Source organism: Octopus bimaculoides, chromosome 29 (assembly GCF_046866305.1).
Source record: "Octopus bimaculoides isolate indiv1 chromosome 29, ASM4686630v1, whole genome shotgun sequence".
Classification (NCBI taxonomy): Eukaryota; Metazoa; Mollusca; class Cephalopoda; order Octopoda; family Octopodidae; genus Octopus; species Octopus bimaculoides.
Genome location: NC_142956.1, coordinates 16,873,230 through 16,897,624, shown reverse-complemented (window position 1 = coordinate 16,897,624; position 24,395 = coordinate 16,873,230). Strand labels below are relative to the sequence as shown.

At 35.7% G+C, this 24,395-nt stretch overlaps 1 protein-coding gene across 28 annotated transcripts in view; it reads right to left on the bottom strand.

The window, feature by feature from the left end:
• Positions 1-2,564: 2,564 nt before the first annotated feature.
• LOC106875166 (uncharacterized) overlaps positions 2,565-24,395 on the bottom strand; it is a 144,749-nt gene continuing 122,918 nt past the window's right edge. For all 28 annotated transcript variants that reach the window (XM_089345539.1, XM_089345546.1, XM_089345544.1 and 25 more), the window contains 18 exons: positions 23,294-23,385; positions 21,360-21,543; positions 20,943-21,034; positions 20,357-20,409; positions 18,097-18,254; positions 17,574-17,685; positions 16,087-16,241; positions 14,923-15,154; positions 13,980-14,151; positions 11,216-11,368; positions 10,768-10,899; positions 9,645-9,794; positions 9,271-9,392; positions 7,534-7,654; positions 6,598-6,718; positions 5,608-5,680; positions 3,640-4,032; positions 2,565-2,917 (listed from right to left, as the gene is read on the bottom strand). In XM_089345539.1, the coding sequence (XP_089201665.1) occupies positions 3,642-4,032; positions 5,608-5,680; positions 6,598-6,718; positions 7,534-7,654; positions 9,271-9,392; positions 9,645-9,794; positions 10,768-10,899; positions 11,216-11,368; positions 13,980-14,151; positions 14,923-15,154; positions 16,087-16,241; positions 17,574-17,685; positions 18,097-18,254; positions 20,357-20,409; positions 20,943-21,034; positions 21,360-21,543; positions 23,294-23,385 (2,513 nt within the window). In that variant the 3' untranslated portion in view covers positions 2,565-2,917; positions 3,640-3,641. The remainder of the gene's footprint in view (positions 2,918-3,639; positions 4,033-5,607; positions 5,681-6,597; positions 6,719-7,533; positions 7,655-9,270; positions 9,393-9,644; positions 9,795-10,767; positions 10,900-11,215; positions 11,369-13,979; positions 14,152-14,922; positions 15,155-16,086; positions 16,242-17,573; positions 17,686-18,096; positions 18,255-20,356; positions 20,410-20,942; positions 21,035-21,359; positions 21,544-23,293; positions 23,386-24,395) is intronic.

The window sequence follows — 24,395 nt, the reverse complement described above, 5'->3', positions numbered from 1 at the left end:
TTATCTCAAACTTGTTTCAGGCAATACATTGTGGTCATGCTGGAGCACCACCTTGAAGAAATTTTAGTCGAATGAATTGACCCCCGTACTTTTTTTTCTTTATTTTTTTCTTTGTTAGGCTGATACTTAATCTCATTGCTAAATCGCTATACCAGGGGAGCGTAAACACACCAACAGCGGCTGTCAAGCGGTGGTATGTGGCAAACACTGACACTCACGCACACACACACACACACACACGTATATACGACGAACTTCTTTCCGTTTTTCTCCACCAAATTCACCCACAAGCATGTGGTCAGCCCGAGGCTGTGGCAGAAGGCACTTACTGGAGGTACTACGCTGTGAGAGTGAACTCGGAGTCGTGTTGTTGGCAAGCGAACTACTTACTACTCAGCCGCCATGAGTTTTTAAAACATTCTTTCTTTTCCTTTAGTGAAATATTAGAGTAAAATATAGCAAGATGGGCAAATTGATGCTGTAATATAAGACGAGGTTTCCGAGAGAGAGAGAGAGAGAGAGAGAGAGAGAGAGGGGGGAGAGATAAATCTGTCTGTGAGGGTGCTTTCCTCTTCTTTTCACGAAGTGTCCTGTTCGTTATGCCCCAGAGGGCATATAAGATAACGCTGAAAAGATATCGTCATCAAAGCGGCCGACAATGGTGGGGCTGTAGTGGTGTAGCGCGCAGACATTTACAAGGCTAAAGCTCTCCGTCAACTTCAAGACGCCTTCTTCTATTGCTCTCTGCCATCCAATCCGAAGCCTAAGTACCAGCATACAGTGTCTACCATTATTTACGTCTTCATTTCCCGTCCCCCTCTCATCGCCTCCAACCTCATTGTCCGTACCCACATACATACATACATATATATATATATATATATATATATATATATATATATATATATATATATATATATATATATATATATGCGTGTGTGTGTGTGTGTGTATGTGTGAGTACGACGCACGTCTTTCAATTCCCTTCTATCAAATTCACTCACTAGTCTTTGGTCGACCCGAGGCTATAGTAGAAGACATTTGCCATGCAGTGGGACTGAAGCCGGAACGATGTAGTTGGAAAGCTAACTTCTTACCACACACTCACCCCTGCTCCTCACTTTTTTCAAACTCATTCTTTCTCGGAGCAATCATCTTCCTTTCTGATGACGTATCCAAGTACCATAGCTGCAAACCTTTTCTATTGAGCTATCCAGGCATTCAAGGAAGTATGTTTCCGGCTTGTTCGAAATCGGTACTTCCCCTGTGCATCTATCACATATAAAACTTAAGTTCTTTGCGGGTTTGTGAATCCGGTACATCTCTTGTGTCCGTACCTTACACTGGATACGGCGTATGGAGTTTATGCCGAAACCTTATCCTGCATATTGACTAAGTTTATTTCCTCGAAGGTGCCAGGATCCTGTCTTCTTTCCTACTTACTAAGTAGTTGTTTCTAAGTTTACCTAAGGTTTCATACCAGTGTAATGACCAGAGGACTATGCAAGCATACATATATTCATACAGGTGAGAAACCTTATCATTTTGATATCTGTGGTAAATCTGTCTACCGGATTATAAAGTAATTTAACTTAGCATAAACTCATTCATCGGAGAGCGAAATCATATTAGTGTGATATCTTTGGGAAATCGTTCTCTAGAAGTTGTGGCCTGACTAAACACAAGTGCACTCATACAGGGGAAAAGCCATTTATGGTAAATCATTCTAGCAATGACTAATTTAACTATTCACAACAGGTGAGAGAGAGACCATATCACGATGATATTTGTGGTAAATCGTTCCCAACAAGTAATAAAGTAACCATACACAAACACAGGAGAAAAAAAAAAACACCATGTCGTTGTTATGTCTGTGGGAAATTATTCTCTCAGAATGGTCCCTTAACTATTCATTCCGAAGAGAAAGCATATTATTGAGGCATGTTACTGATATTGTGGTACATCATTAAAAAAAGACAATTAACTAAACATGTATCTAATTAAACAGAAGAGTTACTGTACCAATGTCAAAAATCATTTGATGAAAGAGATGTCTTAAATAATAATAAAGGTACCCACACAGGAAAGAAGATATAACTGCGTGTTATAGCAACCGCTTAACACTTTATTTTATATAATCATATCAATATCCACTGTTACTTCGAAGCTATATAATTTATTGAATATATTTGATACTAAATGCTAGAATGCTTCGGCCATGCATGCACGTGCACGTGTTTGTGTTAATGCTATGGAGGTTAGAGGGTAGAAATACTTAGACTTCTGATTGTAATACCTCTGTTTGTGAAAGGTTCATTATCAGATTAGGTATGACAATGACAGGTGAAAGATCTAATGATGGTAATTAGATAAATGATTATATATCAAATCAGCTAATCGTCATATAAAGTTGCATATTTTTAATGGGGTAATTAGTAACTGACGAAATCAATCAATCTGTCTGTCTGTATGTCTGCTGCCTGTCTGCCCGTGTGTCTCTCTCCCTAGGCGTTATTTGAACTTACAGTAGAATATAACGATGTTTCAAATAAAAACAAAACAGATTGTAGTAAGAAACCACATTTATTTCTTCATTAATAAAAGTTAAAGTTTATATTGAAAATTAAAAGTGAAATTAGCAGTTAGAAAATATTTATAGAATTACAAATCAAACCATATGATGTTAGATTTTGTGTGTTACAGAAAAATGAGGAGGTTTAAATTACATTGTAGTTTATACAGTGTCCAAGTTTCGTAGTGTTGTATTGATAGATAAAAACGAAGTTCTCTTGTATGCAAGTATGTTTAATATAATATAAGAAGAAAAGAAGATTCTCAAAGACATTCGTTTTTCGTATTTTTCATTATACTCTCGTCTCTGGTACTTCAACCTCTGTTACATCACCAGAACTTGAACCTGGAACCACAATGAGAAAAATTCTATAACATAAAGTAAAATAACCCTAGCCCTTATATTATATATAACCCCAGTTGTCATCTACTGTTTCCCCATACAACGAAGATATGAATTACAGAAGAATCATACACAATTTATAGTCAAAAACAAAATTTATATTGAAAACACTCGTTACAGAAACTAGTGGTGAGAATTTAATTATCAGGAATATTTTGATTATTATGTGTGGAGCGCAGTTGATTGACGGACCAAGAAAACTCCCTGTCACACCAAAGATGAACTGAAGGCAGGGATTACAGCAGATCCACCAACTTAACGAAGAGACCGTCCAGAAGAATTGCAGACGATTTCGAAGTCATCTGGAGGGGGGGGGGGAGGCTGTCGTTGAAGCCAATGGCGATTTTATTGAATAAATTTACACTTCAGTCTTCCAAAATATTTGTATGTATTCCTGGTGATTATCTGTTAAAATGAGGTGTCAGTGTTATTTTCATTTTTGCTTAATTTAGAAGACGATTTAAACATCTCAACCAGTATGCACACACACATACACAGATATATATATATATATAAATATATACACATACAGATGGTCACGATGTTGACAATGGTTTATGTTGGTGTTTGTGATTAGCCCTATCATGACATATTGGCCTTGGTTATGGTAGTAGTAGTAGTAGTAGTAGCAGTAGTAGTAATAAGAAAGATCAAATTGCACTTACTTTTATTGGTTTTCACAACTTATAGTGGCGTCCCCTTTCTTTTGGTTACTTACAAACGAGCAAATGACATCTCTGTCATCTTTCTTGCATATACAATAGAATATGAAGATAAACATTCCGAGAAGGATATTGAAGATAATGAAGATTATGTGAAACACTTCAGCTTCTTCTTCAACAGCGATGAATGCTACGACCCAAGATAACACGAACAAGAGAGTCAAACTAAAGATGCCAAAAACACGCATTTTCTTTGTTTCGTGTTCAGACTCATTTTCACTTTTCACTGAGCTAAGTCGACGGATAGCGAGAAACATGATGGTAAGGTTAAAGAGGAGAATGACCCCCACGGGAGCCAGGAAAGCAGCATAGAAAGGTGTCTTGGATAACCAACAGCTAAAAAGAGATAGAAAATTAATTAACAACGGAAATTTACCGAATGTTCAGTCAATAAAATGAGACGATTTTGATCTGAAACAAAACGAAAAGACATGCTCAGTCTTGCCGTGTTTCACATTAACGAAGGTGTTCTTAGCAAAAACTTCAGTATCCAGACAATTTAAAACGAGCGCGCACACACATATATATTGTGTCATGGTGCCTAACTGAACCTACTATATATGTATGTATGTACATACATACATACATACATACATACATACATATATATATATATATATATATGTATATTATATATATATATATATATATATATATGTATGCACGTGTATATATATATATATATATATATATATATATATATATATATATATGTATGCACGTGTATATATATATATATATATATATATATATATATATATATATATATGTGTATATATATACATATATATATATACAATTTTTGATCCTCTTTTTTCTTCTTATGCACACACACACACACTCACACACACACATATATATATATATATATATAAAAGAAGAAAAAGGAATAAAAAATTGCAGGTAAATATCAATAAAGCACTCAGTTTTAAACGAATTTAGTTCATTATATCAAACAATCAGACACAAATAATTGCAGCGATACTTTCTATATCTAAATATGTTGATACACCAGAGACAAGTCTCGATTTTGTATGTTGAATTCTAAAATTAAACATGATTACTCTATCCATATATATATAAATAAATATATATATATATATATATATATATATATATATATATATATATATATATATATATATATATATATATATATATATAATATACCTGCATAGACATCACAAAAACTGTTACTCTGAGTTACACATTCCCGTTCTTCGGACAGTCTTGTAGAATGGAACATGTTGTTATGTATATAAATGTACAATTACTTTGAAGGATACACATTTGAAAACAGTTTTGTTTCAATTGTCCTTTTAACTAAAAGGTCTCTTCAATGACCGATTTTATGAAATTACAATTACGATTTAAAATCACATAAAAATGTAAGGAAACCTTAAATCAAAAATACCTTTAGTAGAAGGAAAAAATACCTGTATATCCAAAGTAAATTAATTAATGGTAAAAAAATAATAAATTTAAATGAACCAAAAGATATGTACGTTTAAAAGAAAAACATACATAAATGACTAACGACTGCAACTTTACGCAGTTCGATATCGTCGACATTTACCCGTCCGTCTCCAGCCCTTTAATTCTTAAAGGATTAGACTTGGCCAAGCAGTATGCCAGCATCGATAACTCGGATTTCGATATTACCCTGCATGCAAGGAAATCTCTCCCTTTTTTCGATGATTCCACCCGGGTTAAAAAGGGTGAGGATTCTCTGTTCGATGTACCCATGGGGACATATGATGGGGTGCCACTGTATGTGCTTATAATTTTTGACTTACGAAAATTTCTGACTTTCGGATTTATTCTACAACATTCAAACTATTGATAAGCCTAGCAAAATATAAATGGTGAAGACCAGAGAAAATTAGGTGAGTAAAACACAGAAATACTTACACGTCTGCAATTTTGATGTAATTGTTTGTGTGGTTAATTCCCAGAGTAATTGCGACAATGACAGCTGGAAGACCTGACGACGATATTTACAAAGACGAATAAATATATGGATATTAGTCATTATTTAAAATCAGAAATATGTGAGATTTGAAATCGATTTACTTGACCATGTTTTCTCAAGAAAATGTGTTTAGTTCAAAAGAAATAAATATTTATTTTGATGTATACACAGGTCACTTTTTAACATTTATTCGTTTGGCTTCTAGAAATAAGTACGACTAGTATATATCTTCGATTCTATCAACGATATGTTTCAGAAGGAAACGAAAATGAAAAATTACTGGAAGTCTTGGACCATGATATGAAGACTAAAATTAACTGGCAGTTCGTCGGTTATGGCGACAAATGTTACAGTTGATCCGATCAACGAAACAGACTGGTTATGAAATCAATGTGCAAGCGGCTGAGCACTCCCCAGACACGTACTTTTAATCTAGTTCATAGGGATATTCAGCGGGACATTCAATGGGAGAAGGTTGGTCCTTTCAACTACAGGTACTACTCCTTTTTTTCAGCTGAGTAGACTGGAGTGGTGAAATAAAGTATCTTACTTAAGGATACAACGCATCACCGGGAATCGAACTCACAACCTCACGACTGCGATCCGAATGCTCTAATCACTTCACGAAACGCCTTCACGAATATTAAATTACTAATTAGATGAGAAAAACCTTAAAAGTTTGGTATCGTTAACCTCTCAACAAATGACTGCGTCAGGGGAAAGGGCAAAATGATTCACTCTTAGGTTTCGTCTAGAGATGAGATCAGACTGAAAATATTTGCATGAAATTGAAAGTAAATTTATGTTCCCCCTAATCGTTAACCCTGTGAATCTATTTCTTTATAGTCTATGTTTATCGTCTATATATAACTATTAAATTTTTCATACCTTTTGTAACAACATGTTTCCAACTCATTTCAAATACTTACCCCAAGCCATAATTGAACACTTCAGCATAGAAGATTCCATACGCAGGAAGATATGAAGGGCTTCAACAGCCGTCCACATGAAAGATGTCAGAAGGAAGTAGTGTAACAGAGCAGCCACCGTCTACAATAATAACAACAGCGACAATAACATGGCCTCAGATATATATATATATATATATATATATATATATATATATATATATATATATATATATATATATATATATATATTGGGTTAGCAACAAAGTTCCCACCGTTTGTTTTTAAATTTTGGAATTTATTGCGTTTTTAAATTATGGAATCGATTTTTTTCGAGAATTCTATTTTTGAATCATTTTAGAATCTATTTGTTTTTGTAGTTAATTTTAGTTAATTATTGTTTATTTTCAGATCATTAAAATGGAATGTCAAGTGAAGAAAAACGAGCATTTTCGACACCTTTTTGCTTTTAATCAAGGTTCTTAGGTCACAAAAGGTGCTCGTGACATTTGTGCTGTGTATGGAGAGGGTGCCATAGCTGAAAGAACCGCTCGCGATTAGGATGCCAAGTTCAAAAATGGAAAATTTGACCTCAAAGACGCACCTCGTTCTGGCCGTCAAGTTGAGTTCGATGAAGAGCGTATAAACCAACTTTTGCACGAAAATTCTCGTCAAATGACAAGGGAACTGGCAGAGAAAATGGAATGCTCCCACACTGCTATAGAGAAGTATCTTCACACGATGGGAAAGGTTCAGAAGTATGGAGCATGAGTGACAACAACAAAAATCAATGAGCCACAATCTCCGCTAGTTTGCTTGTTCATCACTGCTGAACTCATGGACACAAGCAACGATTTCTTTATTTAAGATCGTCCGTAGTGTTCTATATAAATATTTGTATTGGCTAAAAATATGTACAGTAAAAATTTGTACTGGCTAAAACGTGTTTTCACGTACCTTACAAGCAGTTATTTCTGAGGCATATGGCTGCATCCCAACAAGGAAGATAATATTAATGATAGCCAAAGAAATGCACAGGTTTATTAAAATCTTTGAAGCCATTAATTTCCTTAGATATCTGAAATAATGGAAAAAGGAATAAAAAATAATTCATTCAATGAAGTCTAGCTGAAGAAATAATTTCAGTACATAAATGATAACGACAGCTATGTGAATAGGTGATGATTATTTGAATAGAAATGATGTTTTATATATATATATATAATTTGTGTGTGGATGTAGTGCAAAATATGTGTATAACGACCTGAATGAGATATAAAACATTGTTTATTATCTCAAGTTTCATTGGTTATAACAGTAATTCCATGTAGTTAAGGAGCAGGTGATGATACGTTAAACGTAGAATGGTATAATGCTCACAAACGCATATATTTAATATGCGTTGTTGCTGCATTAACACCAACGCTATGTACAATAACGCCATGTACAATATCTGTTTTTCAATCAACACTGTATTCATTAGACAGTTGTAAATATCTAGACGTTTTGTACAATGTACAAAGACTATCTGGATTAGTTACAATTCCATGTTGGGGTTTCATCTGCGGCTGAGGACCCTTATTAACTCTGAAGCGAGATGCAGCTTATAAACCATCTACTAGCAAAGGTTAGAGGATATATGCCTGACGAATTTGCATATAGTGTCTTCCTGGAAGCTAATTTACACATACATTACATGTTGCATAATATAATTGCGGTCCCACCAATTAGAGCTCTTCAAACATGGAAGTGTTTGAGGAGCATGAGTTTTAAAAAGGGAACTCTGCAGCTGAAGTGACTGGAAATGTTCTCTTAGCTTATGGAGAAGAATGCCTGAATGAAAGAACTTGTATAAGACGGTTTGTAAAATTTGCTAACGCCAAACAACAATGATAATTCACGGGCACTCTGAGATGGATCTGACTCGACGGTGGCTTTCAGTTCGTCATTATCTAACTTTGTTTCTGGTCGACTTTGACCTCACAAAGTTCTGGTAACTTTGTGAGGTCAAAGTTACCAGAACGAGATTTTGCGAACCAATTTAATACTGCAAATAAATTTGATACTGTTTGCTTTGTAATAACATTAGAATGAAATACTCCATTAATATTCCGAGCTGTCTGTCCTGCTGTATTTCCAAGAAAGAACTCGCATTTCAAAACTGTACGAATTTCCGACTTATCCACCTCTAAACAAACGTAGCAAAAAGAACTATTTATAAATAGTTTATAAAGCGCAAAATGAGTTAGAATAAATAAATAGATGTGTCAGCTTACTAAAAAAATATAAAGATTGTCAAAATATAATAATGGCGCAAAATGAGCAGCTGTCAAAATTTACCATATACCTTACAACAAATTTCATACATGACGGCCTAATAACTACTATATTGTTTAATACGTTTCTGAATAAACAAGCTATAAGCTGACTCTACTCAAACACGGGATAGCGCTTCCTGTCCCTTCTCTCTTTGTCTTTTATCATCCTTACTGTCTGGACACAAATTTGCCCTGAAATATTTCTTCAATCACTCATATGTGTGACAGCACTCTGGAATTTTCTCTTCATAATGGTGTTACCCGCAGACAGTAACCACATAGATCTCACCAATCTGTAAGAATTCTACAAACTAATGGATATTGCCTTTCTGCATTTAAACAGTTTATGAAAGAAAATAGAAACTGAAGTTCTTACTTGGAACAAAGATAACATATTACTGTGAGTATGAGACAGGCTAATGCTATTCCGCAGCCAATGTAAGATGTTATATATAAGAGGTGGCTAATGTTTCCTTTTACGGGTACCGCGTAGATTTTCTGAAACAGAAGCAAACAACAACGCATTAACTCCTCTTCCCATTCGTTCCTGTGTCGGTCAATAATTAAATAAATTATGAGTTTATAAAATGTTGATGTAGAAGTTGAGGACTACAGTAAACTGCATTAGAGACAATATATCAGTGGACCATCTTACGTTGTATGTTAGATGAGTGGGTGTTGAAAGTATTAATGCATAGACGTAAGCAGCCAAATTACAGATAATTAACAAGTTGTCATAATCTTACTAACCATTAATATGGCAAAACTTGTAAGATGGTTACAGGAACAAATCATCTTCTCTCCAGGTACATACACGGATGTATTACAGCCCTTTGTTGACCAACTGGGTTCCTGTCCAGGAGATTCATCCCAATAAACACACTGTGCATTGGCGGGATTCTGAAACAATTAAATTTTGGTAATTTATACAAATTAATTTATAATTAAAATATATGTAATGGATTTTTGCTAATTTCATTGACAAAACAAAATAGATAATGGCCAACATCATTTGACTGCTATTGGCGCTTTGAATCCAACATTACTGGTTGTGGCATAGTTTAATTGACCATTTCGTCTCGTTTATAAATGTATGTATATTCTCATAATTTGCACCCATCGCCATAAAAATGGAAGAATACATCGGATGGTTTAGTTGTAGAAATATTTAATGATATATAAGTTGATGAGATATTAATGGTTGAGACGTGTTTCATGATAGGTTTACTGGGTCAGGGAGGGAATGAAAATAAACAACAACAACGTTCAGTAATTGAAACTTCAAAATAATTCACACTTAAAATACACCGACACAATCATTTCTACTCTTGGCACAAGGCCCGAAATTTGGGGAGAGTGTGGGCAGTCGATTAGATCGACCTCAGTACGCAACTGGCACTTAATTTATCGACCCCGAAGAGACGAAAGGCAAAGTCGGCCTTGGCGGAATTTGAACCCAGAACATAAAGACAGACGAAATACCGTTAAGCATTTCGCCCGGCGTGCTAACGATTCTGCCAGCTCGCCATTTTACACCGACACAACCAATGAAGTTAAAACGCAGATATATAATAGTATTATGGTGGTGATCAGAAAATAAAACACAAGCGACTTGAAGCATATCTTGGAATAAAAAATACTTCCATCGTCACACAACGTTTACATTATAATCATACAAGTTATAACGCTCAACAGAGTTACAGCTAGAAGAAAAAGTACAACAGTCACTACTACTACTACTACTACTACTGCTGCTGCTGCTACCGCTGCTACCGCTGCTACCAGCACCGTGTTTCTTTCGAGAGGAATGAGATATGGCTTTGAAATGAAATATTAACAACAACAAAGGTCATAATGAACACATAGCTGTTACCTGTTCTTTTAAGTTGACCAATATGGTAACTGGTTCATTAAGGTCCGTTATTGGAGTGTTAGGAATAGTTGCAGCAATAATATTACTGATTATTATTGTAGTATTTACTTCGGTACTGGAATTTCGTTTTACCTGAAAATAGAAGTCATTAAATAAAGTAATGTATTCAAGAGAAGTGTTTAATATGTGATGGTATCAAAACATTCTAGGACTAGTTGTGTAGTGCACCAACAGATGGCAGCACACGGTTGCGTGCGCAGTGAGAGCGAGTTACGACCTTCATGATTCAGGGTGCTGAGTGACATTGCTGTGTTTTTTTCGCTAGTTGTGACATTTGTGTTTTTGTGATTACGCATACGCCTTAGTTTGCGGTTTTGTCATGGACAGAAACAAAGAACTAACGTGAAATTTTGCTGGAGAAAGAGAAATTTGCGTTTAGGTTCCATACCCTGTATAGCTTATCATCCTTCATGGATAAAAACGAAACCCTTGAAACATTAGACCGTTCTTCGGTTTTCAGATCTTTTAATAAACTCGTTGGTAGTGAAATGTAGTTCACCGTACCATTTGCTTGCGGGTCTGAACCTGAGTTGTTATATATCTGATGGAAGAAAATGAAAGAAAAAGAAAGGAAATTGATCAATAAAAAATACTACGACTTCTGAATAATATTGAGGTCATACAAATTCATAAACTTTCGAATATGAGTTCATTCTGGTTTGGAATAGTGGTTCTCGAAGCACATAAATATTGGGTTCTAAGACTCTGTTGGATAGAAATTGTTCCATGAGCAATGTTATGACGTGGGTATAACGACCAGTGTAAATTGGTATTACACAAATAAATAGTTGGTTGTGGTCATCTAAAAGTAAAGTAGCGCAGAAATATATCTTAACAAAGAAGGAAATGCGCACTACGCGAACCTAGGTACGATACTCAGCATTCACTGTCCAATAACCGATGGTTAGACGGACACACGGTAACCAATATTGGCGAGCTAACACCGTCAATTCTTTTCTTTTATTTGGTACCCAGAGGGGACAGCACAAGGACAGAGAGAACATCACAATGGGGACAAATAACATAAAACGAACGAATGAAGGACGAACAATAATAAATGAAGATGAAATGTCTGCATGCTCCCCACTGATGTAAATGTTCTAGTTTAACGTTTTTATTTCATTTTGTTTTCTCTTTTTCCTCTTTTTTCTTTTTGTGTCTGTCTTACAATTTTAAACATTTACTTAGTTTTTCTATTACAATTTTATGTAAGGCACTAAGTCCTCATAGTCTATTCGTGGCAGTAAGTCATCAAACTCCACGCATAATCCCATTGGGTCTATCCTTTTTCCAAACAATTCTCTCAGTCTTTCACATCTCTCCTTGTCTATCACAATTGCCTTGGGTACTCTCTGCGTAATATTCTGTTGACTGTTTTACTCTTATTACCGACTTCAACTTAGTTCTTCTTTCTTCTCAATCTCCGTGCCTTTTTACATATGTTACCATATGCCATTTATCTTTCACTTCTTTTTTGGTTACTCGTTTCTGCATTACAACTTGATTTTCCGTGTTGGCTTCCCTTGTTGTTGGAATCTCACGCAGTGCATCTTCCAGTTTACCTCTTTCGTCCTCGTTACTTTTAAAACTTTCTCGTCCTCCTCCATATAATGGCTGCCACTAGCCACGCTTACTTAATCTCCGGGGGGTACTCTGTCTATCCTTAATCTAGCCACTCGATTGCCACAGTATGTTGATAGAAGTACCCACTTTTGCCTCCTTAGCCCCACAGTAGAGTGATTTATCACTTCTTGTTCGCTAGGGAACCTTAACTCCACTATGCTGTATCTTCTCCTTCTCGTGTAGAATGTTGTAAGGCTTTTTATTACCTTCAAACACTCCTCTATGGCTTCCACTGTGACTATTTCTATTCTTTTCGCTGACGTAGACAGTTTTCTATAGACCACTGTTCGATTTGTTACGCTAACTGTTAAATCATCTGCCTGCGGGGTCAACCTCAAACTGATTCCTTCCTTCTCGATTAACCTGTTGAACTCCTTTTGCTCGATTTTCACCTAATGCGTCAGTAGTTAAACCTCTTAATAGTGGCTGAAGCATAACTGCCGGCTGGAACTGGTTCACACACCGTTCTTCCTTTTGTCCAAATATAAAATCACAGGCCAAATAACAGCAACAACAGTTCAACAATAAGGTCCAACAAATAGGTTCACCCTTACGGGAGACCTTTAATAAATAATTAACAATGCGACTCACGTCCAACAGGGATCAAAAATGATTAAACCGAAACAGAAAAAAAAAACGGTGTCAACTCTTTTGCTGACAGCATACTCAGTTCTTATCAATAGATATCGGTTAGTCCATCTCCAGTCATGTGGGGGTGTTCAGGATTCTCATATAACAGGCAACCTTGGACCTTTCCTATCCAAAAAGGGTTTATCAATCCAATATTTCGATATAATTCTTTATAACACTATGTCTTTTGAGATACTGTCACTATTATTATTGTTGTAACTTCTACTTCTTCGATTACTACATTGCTATACCATTACAACTAACAGAACAGCTAAAGGTACCATTATCATCCAATGCCATTATCCCATTGAAGTGAAAATTGGAGTATCTATGTTGGTCAACTAATTATTTATGTATTCAGCAGTATTCTGTTTCCTGTCTCAGTCTCTTTCTTGTTCTCATCCGGGGGAATGACATGGGACTAAGTACTGCTATATTTTTCAGATGTATCAAATGATCAGAAAGATAGTGAAGGTCAATTGTGTATATATATATATATATATATATATATATATATATATATATATAAGCTCCTATTATTATGTTAGGTTTAAAGCGAGCTGACAAGAGTCAGCACGCAGGACAAAATGCGTAGCAGTATTTCGTCCCCTCTAATTTCAGATTCTACAGGGAATTAGCTTTGGTGCAGTCAAACAGACAACTTACCCAACCTTCGAGCTTTGTACCTATAGTAGAAACGATTATTATTTTAGCTTTATTGCTAACCTGTGCCGCATATACATTGTATTTTGTATTTGGATTCTAAACTGCATCAAGCTTTATGCCATAGTTACTTTATATGATAATAAAGATATCATATTTCATTGTAATGTATTTGATCAATTTGGGTGTTTAGAACAAATGGTTAGTAAGAAAGTAATCATAAGAAAGTACTGTACCATTGTCTTTGCTTCATCTTCTTTATTTCCAAACGAAATACCATAGGCAGCACCAGCGAAAGTGTCATTCTCCACTTTCATAGCACCTATACCAAGATTAGAATATACAGCTGTGAGCTGCTGCTTTTCCAGTGGAATCTTTTCTGTGATTGCTTGTATAATGTCCAGCATTCTGTGAGAAAATCAAGAAAATAAATCTCAATTATTCTTTTATTCTTCCTTTTATTCTTTTATTTATTTCAGTCATTTGACTGCGGCCATGCTGGAGCATCAACTTCAGCCGAACAAATCGGCCCCAGGACTTATTGTTTGTAAACTCAGCAATTATTGTATCGTTCTATTTTGCTGAACCGCTAAGTTACGGGGATGTAAACACATGAACATCGGTTGTCAAGTGATGATATGGTGACAGACACACACACGTGTGTATATATATATATATATATATATATATATATATATATATATATATATATGTACGACGGGCTTCTTACGGTTTCCATCTACCGAAACCACTCACAAGGCATTGCCCGGCCTGAGGCTATAGCAGAAGACACTTCCCCAAGATGCCAGGCAGTGGGAATGAACCCGGACCATGAGGTTGGGGAGCGAGCTACATACCACACAGCCACTCCAACGGACAGTGTATTTCACATACGTAATTTGATATGGGTGTAATAACACTAATTATATGGAGGACCAAATCTTTTTTTTGCTACTGTTGCTTCTTTTTCTTCTCCCCTTCTACTACTACTACTACTACTACTACTACTACTGCTGCTGCTACTGCTACTGCTACTACTGCCACTGCTGCTTCTGCTGCGAATAGCACCATCACCAACACCACTATTACTATTACTACTTCTATTACTACGACTGCTGCAGGTGCAGCTAACACTACTACTACTACTACTACTAGTTACAAATGTGATATGAATTTTACCTTTTCCCAGTTCTTTCTGACTGTCCTGCTTCAAGCAAAACCTCTTCCGGTGTGTTTATCATATAGTTGATACTAGGAAGTATATTGTTCACTGTCATATCGACAGACACATTCGATATCAATGGCACCATTTTCTCATGAATGTCTACAGCCAAGTCAATATCTTCTGCTTTGAAATACTCTGATTTCTTGGAAATATCGCGGAGTATTGTTGAAACTTCCTCAATATTTTCTGCAACAGAAAATTTTGCATGAATTGTAAGGGAATTTACAGTCGCTTTCAGATGCAAATTAAACGTCACACAATTATTAATGAATCAATAGAAGTAAATTAACCACTCCAGATCCATACAGCACAGAGATTGCTAAATGTGATCAGTTCATTAGTGGTATACTCATTGCTGCACATCCTTTGGGTCTCCAACTTTGTGGAATTAAATGAAACAGTGGAAGGAATCTTTTATAGTTGAATAAGACATACTCTTGGCGGAAAGTGTTTATAAATAATACAGCATCCATCATAAACAGCTGTCAATTAGTGTTTAATTATAGACTGAACCTAGACGAAAAACAAGCTACAGATATAACACTTCATATTCGTCAGTTTTCTTCATGACCTCAGAGAAATTGAGGTCATCACACTACTGAATGATTATGAATATCTCTTTAATTCCACAGTGTTACAGCAACGGCTGAGAGTGATAACTTGCTCGCTTTCATCTATATGGATTACGTCACTAATATATTCATGTATTTTATAACTTAGAGTTAGTTGTGTACTAGTAATATTTCTATCGCTTTCTGCTTCTTTATCTATTGAGCCATTCGATACAGAACTGATGAAATAAGTCGTTTTAACGATATAAAATTAAACTTAAATCTCCTAAGTGATAACTTCTCTCAGTACGTTTTCATAAGCGATTCTTGTGAAACGCCATTGGAAGAGATGAATAGAAGGGATTTCACGACTTAAATCTTGACATGTAATTTTAAACATGACTATACATAAATAATTATGCATATACATATATATATATATATATATATATATATATATATATATATATATAGTGATCGTAATGGAGGACACACGTATATCTCTTCTACTCTTATTACTACTATATTACTACTAATACTATAGTAAGAGTATTTCGAAACGCTCACCTTTATCAATGCCTGCACTTGTGATGTTCTTTAGTTGTTGAGTGATCCCTTCTGTATTGTAACACTGAGACATGTCTGGTTCTTGCCAAACACCAGTGAATAGTGAACATTTTCGTGATTTCACATATTGACTTGGCATTTCTTCACCAGAAGAACTGAAAAATATGAAATATTATCAGACGTGTTTATGCACTTTATTCCATCAATATCAGTAGAATGTGTGATAAACTTTGACCACATCAAGATTTGAACTTATAACATAGTGGAAGAAGGATAAATACAGTGATCTATCATCTACTCTACCTCTCTATCCTCGAAACCAATCTAAAATATTGTGTTACTAGTTTAGAATTTGAGAAATATTACTTTTGTACGTCTGCTTTTATTTATTATATTTTGTTGTTATGTATATTCAGTACAAGATAGGTTGGAGTGGCATGGAATGGAATGGTTGACGGAGTACTCAGAGACAAGGCTGTTAATAGGTGAGTGGGGAAATCACCTATTTATATTTCGTCGTTGTCGATATCCTCCTCCTACTCCTCCTCCTCATCATCATCTTGACGAAAGGGGTCTTGTTTCATGAGGACAATGCTCCAGCATACAAGGCCTTCGTTTCAATGGCTACTGTGCTTGATTATGAGTTTGAACTGGTTGATCAGCCTCCCTATTCTCCTGATTTGGCCCCTTTTTAACTATCGTCTGCTTCCCTAACATGAAAAAAATACTTGGCTGAGAAACGGTATCGCTGTGATGATGACGTCACATCTGCTGTTGAATTGTTTTCACCAACAGCAGGAAAGTTTCTTCACCAATAAGATTCAAAAATGGCGATAAGAAGTGTGTAGACAGCAAGGAGGACTATGTTAATAAAATGCCCACAAACACAGACACGCATTTGGTCACATTCCATGAGAGTATCTTGGTCACCCTATGAAATATTCAGCCGATTCTCGTGTGAAACTCATTTTCTGAAAGTAACAGTTTAGATGCATAACATGTGGAATTGTGTAATAGAAATGAAAGAAGAGTCACCATGAGGAGTCAACTCCCAGCTTTCTCCGCTTACCAATATACAGTAACAAAACTTACGCTTTACAGTAAATCATAAAATCGTATAAAATAATATTACCCCGAAATCAATAGAATTGCTGATAAATAATGTTGGCTGAGTTTAGATATGTGTTTTCTTCCCTGAATATATTTTGTAACATGCTGGCACTTACAGGAATCGTAACAACAAATATTTTAAACCTTCGCCTAACATCAGCAAAAACGGAAATCTCAGTGGTGAGACCAAGGCAAAACTATATCGCATCCTGTACAAAATGTAAAATAGCAGAACTGAATGATTTCAATAGACACACATTAATTTTATCATCTTAATCTCTCTGGGTGTTTTATTTACTGTCATGAAACATTCTCTCACAATAAGATGGTACTGAAAACTTGAAAATTTGAGATGAAATAAAACAATAGAAACGAACCAGTATCTTGTTGCTACATTTGCATGACATGGGATCGTCACATTAGTTCCTACTTTTGTCATTGGCCAATAGAAAGTGCCATTGCTAGTTGTAATGTTTTTACCACAAAGCACTGAAAAACAAACAAAAACATGTATATGAAATAATTATTACAAAATTCATAGCTGCGTTTTATATACTGGCAAATGCATGTATATACTGGTTTAACATGTATGAAGCCAATCAGCTATACAACCAAATGAAATGTCAATTCTATTCAAATCTTACTACCATTCAGAGCAGTTCACCAAAGCATATGCCATGAGAAAATCAACTACTGAAAATATTCAAACCACGACAGACGGAAGAGATGGCTTTGAAGTCGACGATTTTAAACTAACGGAGAGAACACTCGCATACCACCCGAGGAAACACAACTAGATCTCATTATGCAAAGAAACAGTTGCATAATCAAGTACCCGTATTCTTGGATGGCTACATTGCATTTATCATTGTTGATAAAATGACACAAAACACTACTTACTTTCATCAAATATCTCCATGTTCCCTTCTTCAAATCCCAAATCACGCAAAGACTGTGATGTTTTAAAACTTTCGAAAACTTGTTTAAAAATTTGGTCTTTAGTAATTATACGTGGCACTGTGCAAGTTATAGAAAATACGTCTCTATTCTCCTCGTAGCTGAAATAGGATTTTAAAAAGAAATTTTGTAATATAATTAGTTTTAACAACCTTCACCAGATGTTTTAGTTACATGGGAATCCAACTAGTTTTAATGGAAATGATCTTGTCCTAATAAAAAAATCTAAATTCCATCATTATATAACACCGATTGACAAAACAAACCTTCATCTACCGATGATGGCTATCAATGTATAAAGACTTAATTCCTTTGCCTTAGTATGACTGCTATCCATCAATCCAACCATCCATCCATCCATCCTCCGTCCACTCATTCGTCCATCCATCCGTTAATCTGTCAATTCATCCACACATCCACACATCCGCACTCAAACTCATAGTGACAGAACCTAGGGAATGAAAAATACTTCAGTCAGTTCTCCATGCAAACGATCCTGGCTAACAAAAATTCAAGCGAGGATTACGAGAATCCTTATAGACTAAATTCATAAGCTGCTTCGTATAAATTGTAAATCAGAGGCAATTCATTGGATTAGACGCCGAATATAATAGCAATCGTCTCTCTGCTATATACATATACGTAACAGATGCATATATATTTGTGTGTGTGTGTGTGTGTGTGTGTGTGTGTGTGTGTGTGTGTGTGTGTGTGTGCGTAATTGCATGTGTGAGAGAGTGCGTGCGTAATTGTGTGTGTGCGCGTGTGTCTATGCTTGCATGCATATGTCCTATATATTACTGGCCTATAGAGATTAACAGTTAGTAAGCCATTCTAAATACACACAATTTCTGAAGCATAGATTAATGTCAATGAAGATGTATTTCGCCAGACTGAGACTTGTTCCTGATGACAAAGTATTTTGCGGGGAAATACAAACATATATGTTTTGAGGATATGAATAACAATCGGGAATCGAACTTCTTTTCAGATTCCAGGAGCCACTATTGCGAATTGCACAAAAGAGCATCAATCACACAAACTTATCAAATGAGGCAGTTTGATCCATTTTCTTCTAGTTTTTAGATAGTCTATAGAGTGAAAATGCCAAATTGTGATTTAGATACCTCCCTCTATCGCTTCCTCTCTCTTACTCTCTCTCCCCTCGCACACGCATACACACATATATCTACGCTCTATTTCCTCTATCCATCTCTGTATATATATATGATAAACTTGCCTAACATGCTCGGTTTTACCATGACGGGAAGTGCTCACTTTGGACTCTACTTTTTATAACCTAATCTATTTCGAAAAGCAGAGTCCAAAACAAGTAATGTAGTCAATTTAGTCACGTGTGTGTGTGCGTGTGTATGTGTGTGTATGAGTGAGTGTGGGCGTGTGTGTGTATGCATGCGAGCGTGCGTGCGTATTTGTGTGTATGTGTGTGTATTATAAGTTCAAATAATGTTATATATATCTGAATTCTATTTACTCTCTTTAGTCTTGCAACTTTCAAGGTGGTCTCCTTCATGATCAAGATACAAGATATGTTCCTCGTACACTGTGTAAAGCACACACTGTAAAGCCGTAGAAGACATGCCAAAATAGACATCGGAATATGAAGCAAAACTCCGAGCTGTCGATTTTTCTCAAACTGTTCAGCACATGCCAGAGTAGAGAACAGGCATAAATTGATAATTATGATGACGTGACGATGATGATGACGATATTGATGATGATGACAACGACGACTTATGCATCAATGTATATATGTTAACATATGTACAAAGGGTGTTCATTAACGATTTCTCCTTACCCACTTCTCAAGAAATGGGATAAACGAAACTTGGCACAAATGTTAGTCCTTCTCTACATCGCCACTACCAATGGTATCACACTTCTTCAATCGCTGTGAAGATCTTGTCTCTAGAAGTAAGTATGTTGCGTCTGGAGCCAAGACTTTAAACTCGGAAATGAGTTCAAACAAAAAGTTCTTCCCCTTCATAAAAAAAGACTTCGTGTTTGGTGAGAAGCGGAAATCAGATGGTGCGAAGTCCGTAGAGTAAGGGGGGGATGAAGAAGGATTTCATATGGATTACAAGTTGTAATATTTAATACGTATAACAAAAATAAACATGGGACTAATTTGACTTAAAATATACAGAATTTGAAGAAAAGTGCTAAATAGTATTTTACTTACCCACAATGTTGCACTTTGAACATTCCTGTCAAGTTTGATAATTCACGCTCCATCTGCAATAGTTTTATAGATGCATATAATATTTATATGGATATATATATATATATATATATATATATATATATACTACTATTATTAGGGATAAAAATCCAAATTTACAGGTAAAAACTCAATTATTACTTGTTAATTTTTTTCTATATGTGATAGTGGATTTTCATCGATGAGTTCATGAACCTTGGTTCTTTTCCCTAAAACTATATATATATATGTACATTCTGTACATGAAGCACAAGGAGTTAGTTTTATCCGTCCATTTGCATCGCTGACTCCATATCTGCCCTCCTTGAATTATACTTATACGCACTCTTTACCCCGATGACTTGATCCTTGGTAAATGTTTAGAAGAGTAGGATCAAATCATTTCAATGCTATCAAGTGTTTTCTATACTGAAAAAATCTTGATCTCATCTGTAAACTCTATATTCATATATATATATATATATATATATATATATGCACGCACACACTTACATATGAGTGTATGTGTTGCGTACATGAGAGAGAGAGAAAATAAATTGCTACTCACAGCTCTAGATAAGTTTTCAGCAAGACTTTTATTTTCATTGAATTTAAACGTCGAATTGAAAATCAGAGGAAATACAAAGGAATTGCTCCAGCCTATGGAAGGATATAAAAATAGAAGAGAATCATTGCTTTCGTAGATGAGGGACATGTCATAGATATCATGAAGATATAAATATAATTATTAATATAATAACAGTGAGGTGAGTTTTATTGAGATGAGGGAAGCTGATAAGGGATTCACTTAATTTACAACTGACAAACGCATGAATTCCACATGATTACATTTCTTTTGTTGTTGACACCAGAGTGCCTATACAGGTAAACAAGGTAGGCAAGACACAATAACTATTTTAATGTGTTTAACCTTTCATCTGTAACAAATCAGGTTTTATTATATCAGAAAACAAACAACACTGACCTATGAAATCGATCTTGTTACATAAGTTTCCGATGCAACAAGCAACACAGGAAGAGCCATTTGTCCATTCATTGCATGTAAGGGTGTTGTTTTTCATCGTATCAAAACATTCTCTGTATGTGCTGCAGGACTTTTCAAACTTCGGTTTAACGCCATCCCTCGATAATTTGATGCGGCATACAGGCTGTAACAGTAAACACAGGAATCATATACCACTTCGATAACAACACAGGTGGTATTTAAGATGGAAAACTTTGAGTCATTGCTCTTAAAATTATCAAACGACAACAAAGGAAATGCTGAAAGATGACTTCATAAATAATCCCCTTTAACATTTATTTATACTTATTGCATTTAAAGGATTTTTATACATGTCCCCAATATGCAACGTCCTCATATCACGTGTCAATAACGCACATAAAGACGCGATTGCGCGCACACGCACACACATGTATACACACGCACGCACACAGACACGCTTTGAGAGGAAATGACAAATAATTATAATTCTGTATAATTCGGTCAGAACTTCTTGCTCGGGGGAAAGTACATTGAATTCTCTGTGCAAAATGTACGAACAGCCACGATTGCAATCACCAGCAACAACAGAAATGAACACACCGGTACCCTTCGTAACAGACGATAATCAAAATAAATGGCCACACTTAGACATTCAAGTCATGGCAATAACCAGAATATGCATAAATGGATACAAAAAACTGTTTCCCTTCTTTAGGCACGTTTTATAACCCTGAAATGAAAACAATCACATAAAATTTGAAGTGAAAAGTAACCTAGATCTAGAGGAATCATTGGACCATGAAAACATTATTAATATTCTTTCTGGAACGTTGGATCTTGAAGTAGATAAGCTATAAACAATAGCATATAAATATTGTTTTTAAAAAGCCCCTTGGATAGAAAGTATCGATACCAAATCTCCTTTAAACATGACTGACGTTCTAGCATTAGATCAAAGCGAACTTTTGAATGTCCCTATTTCTTTTAGAAATTTTATTTTTACCACCGAAAATTGTATGTTGCTGACGGCATAAGAATTTATAAACTCCAAGAAAACATGGAATAATCATTTCTTGGAACGATACAAGCCAATAAAAACAATAACAACAGTAATAGTAATAACAATAATGATAATAATAATAATAATAATAATAATAGTAAAGATCGGGACATCCATAAGAAAGGTCCCAGAGGTCAGGAGAAATTGAACCGTCCTATACCTGTTATGACACACACAACCAATTGCCTGAGGACACCCACTTCACAGGAGGCAGCTGTTACTTTCAGACAGACTTTGTGCAACATCCATACTGCCTGTACTTTGAAATTTAAGGATTTCCAGGATAATTCTGTTACACAATCGTTCAAATAGAAAATACTATGTGATATGAATATCTCAAGGTCACCAAAATTGGGAATGAGTGTGTGCAGTTCAGAGATCTTGATCCTGCTGGCTGCTACCACTAATAATCTTGTTGAGCTCGTTGAACAGCGGAACTTGCTTCCAGCTTGACTCAGGACAAGTACTTCATACATACCACTCTAAGCACAGCCAAGTTTGTTGGGGAAGGAGAAAGGAAGAAGCCACACTTAAGTTCGTGAGCTCCATTCCTGGAACGAGTGGAACCTTGTGTTCTTGAACAAGGCACTTACTTTTACGCTGCTCCAGTCTACTCAGCTGAAACTGTAACCAGCCTATTGCCGGTCATCTTTCTCTCCCTTCAAATGTGTAATCTTTGTTGATCTGCTAAGTCAAACATCGAGCGGATGTGTGTATCTGCTTGCGACTATATAGGCACTGAAAACAATTAGCAAATGCATGTTACAAATGCAAGATACTTAGCCATACCGGCTTTGGGTGAGGGTTATGAGCATATTAAAACAAAAAGGAAGAAAGGAACATTTCAATTTACCTCATCACCTGTACAGTTTGTCACTTCTGATTCACTGCACATCAACCCTGAACATGTTTGACACTGCAAATTCCGTTGAAATAACGAGTAACCTATACAATACAATAAAATATTCATATTTAGGAACCAAATATGTAATATATAAGAATAAGAAAAAATAATTACTTTGTGTTTTAAAGTAAATGTAAAAGTGATAATGTTGGAATCAATACATGTGACATATTGAAATTTAGTTATCAATGGAGACTAAAGAAGCATGTTACGATTTTCAGCTGGTAGCACTTGTCTCCGCAAAACTTATCTGTCTATGATCGATATACAGTAAAATGGATCGGACCAACGTGGAAGGAAATGTTTTGCACTGGAGAACAAAACGCCTGTCTGGCAATCGAAACCAAGATATTGCGATCGTGAGTGAAACACCCGAACCAATAGTCCTGGTGCTTTCGCTTTGAGTCCACTCAACTGTAAATGAGCAATATTGCAAGGGTCTGGAATTTCATTCAAGGCAAGTTTCGGCTTGAGCAATGGTGAGGGTAAGCACGAAAATCAAATCGAAGGTAACAAGTTTAATGTTTATGCAAACATCGCTTTTGAGGATGTTGAGGAATTTGTTGTATTTTAGGAGGGTCGGTATGCCAAAATAGTCGCACTTATTTATTATTCGTTTAATTGATTAGCAATTAAGCCAATTAACAAATCGATTGCTTGATTCATCATTCAATTCATGAATCAGTCAGTCATGGTCCTCTCGTCCCCAACGCAACATCTTCAATGATATCCATTCTCTACTTTAATTGAGCTTTAAGTCTGTCGGTCTCTGAAGGTTTTGGTGATATATATACGTATTTATATAGTTATGTGAATGTGAATGTACGTGAGAGTGTGGAAGTGAGACAGAGAGAGAGTGAGAGTGTGTGCGTATGCGCGTTCATGCGTGTGTATGCTCTAGCGTTTGTGTATTTGTGTGCACCGATGCATATTTGTATGGTACAATTGACTCTCCGTCTAAATGCTTCAGAGCAAACGTGTGTGTGAGGGCGTATGTGATAGTATATGTGTATATACGTTCATAAATGTGTATGGTGAGGAATACGCAAAA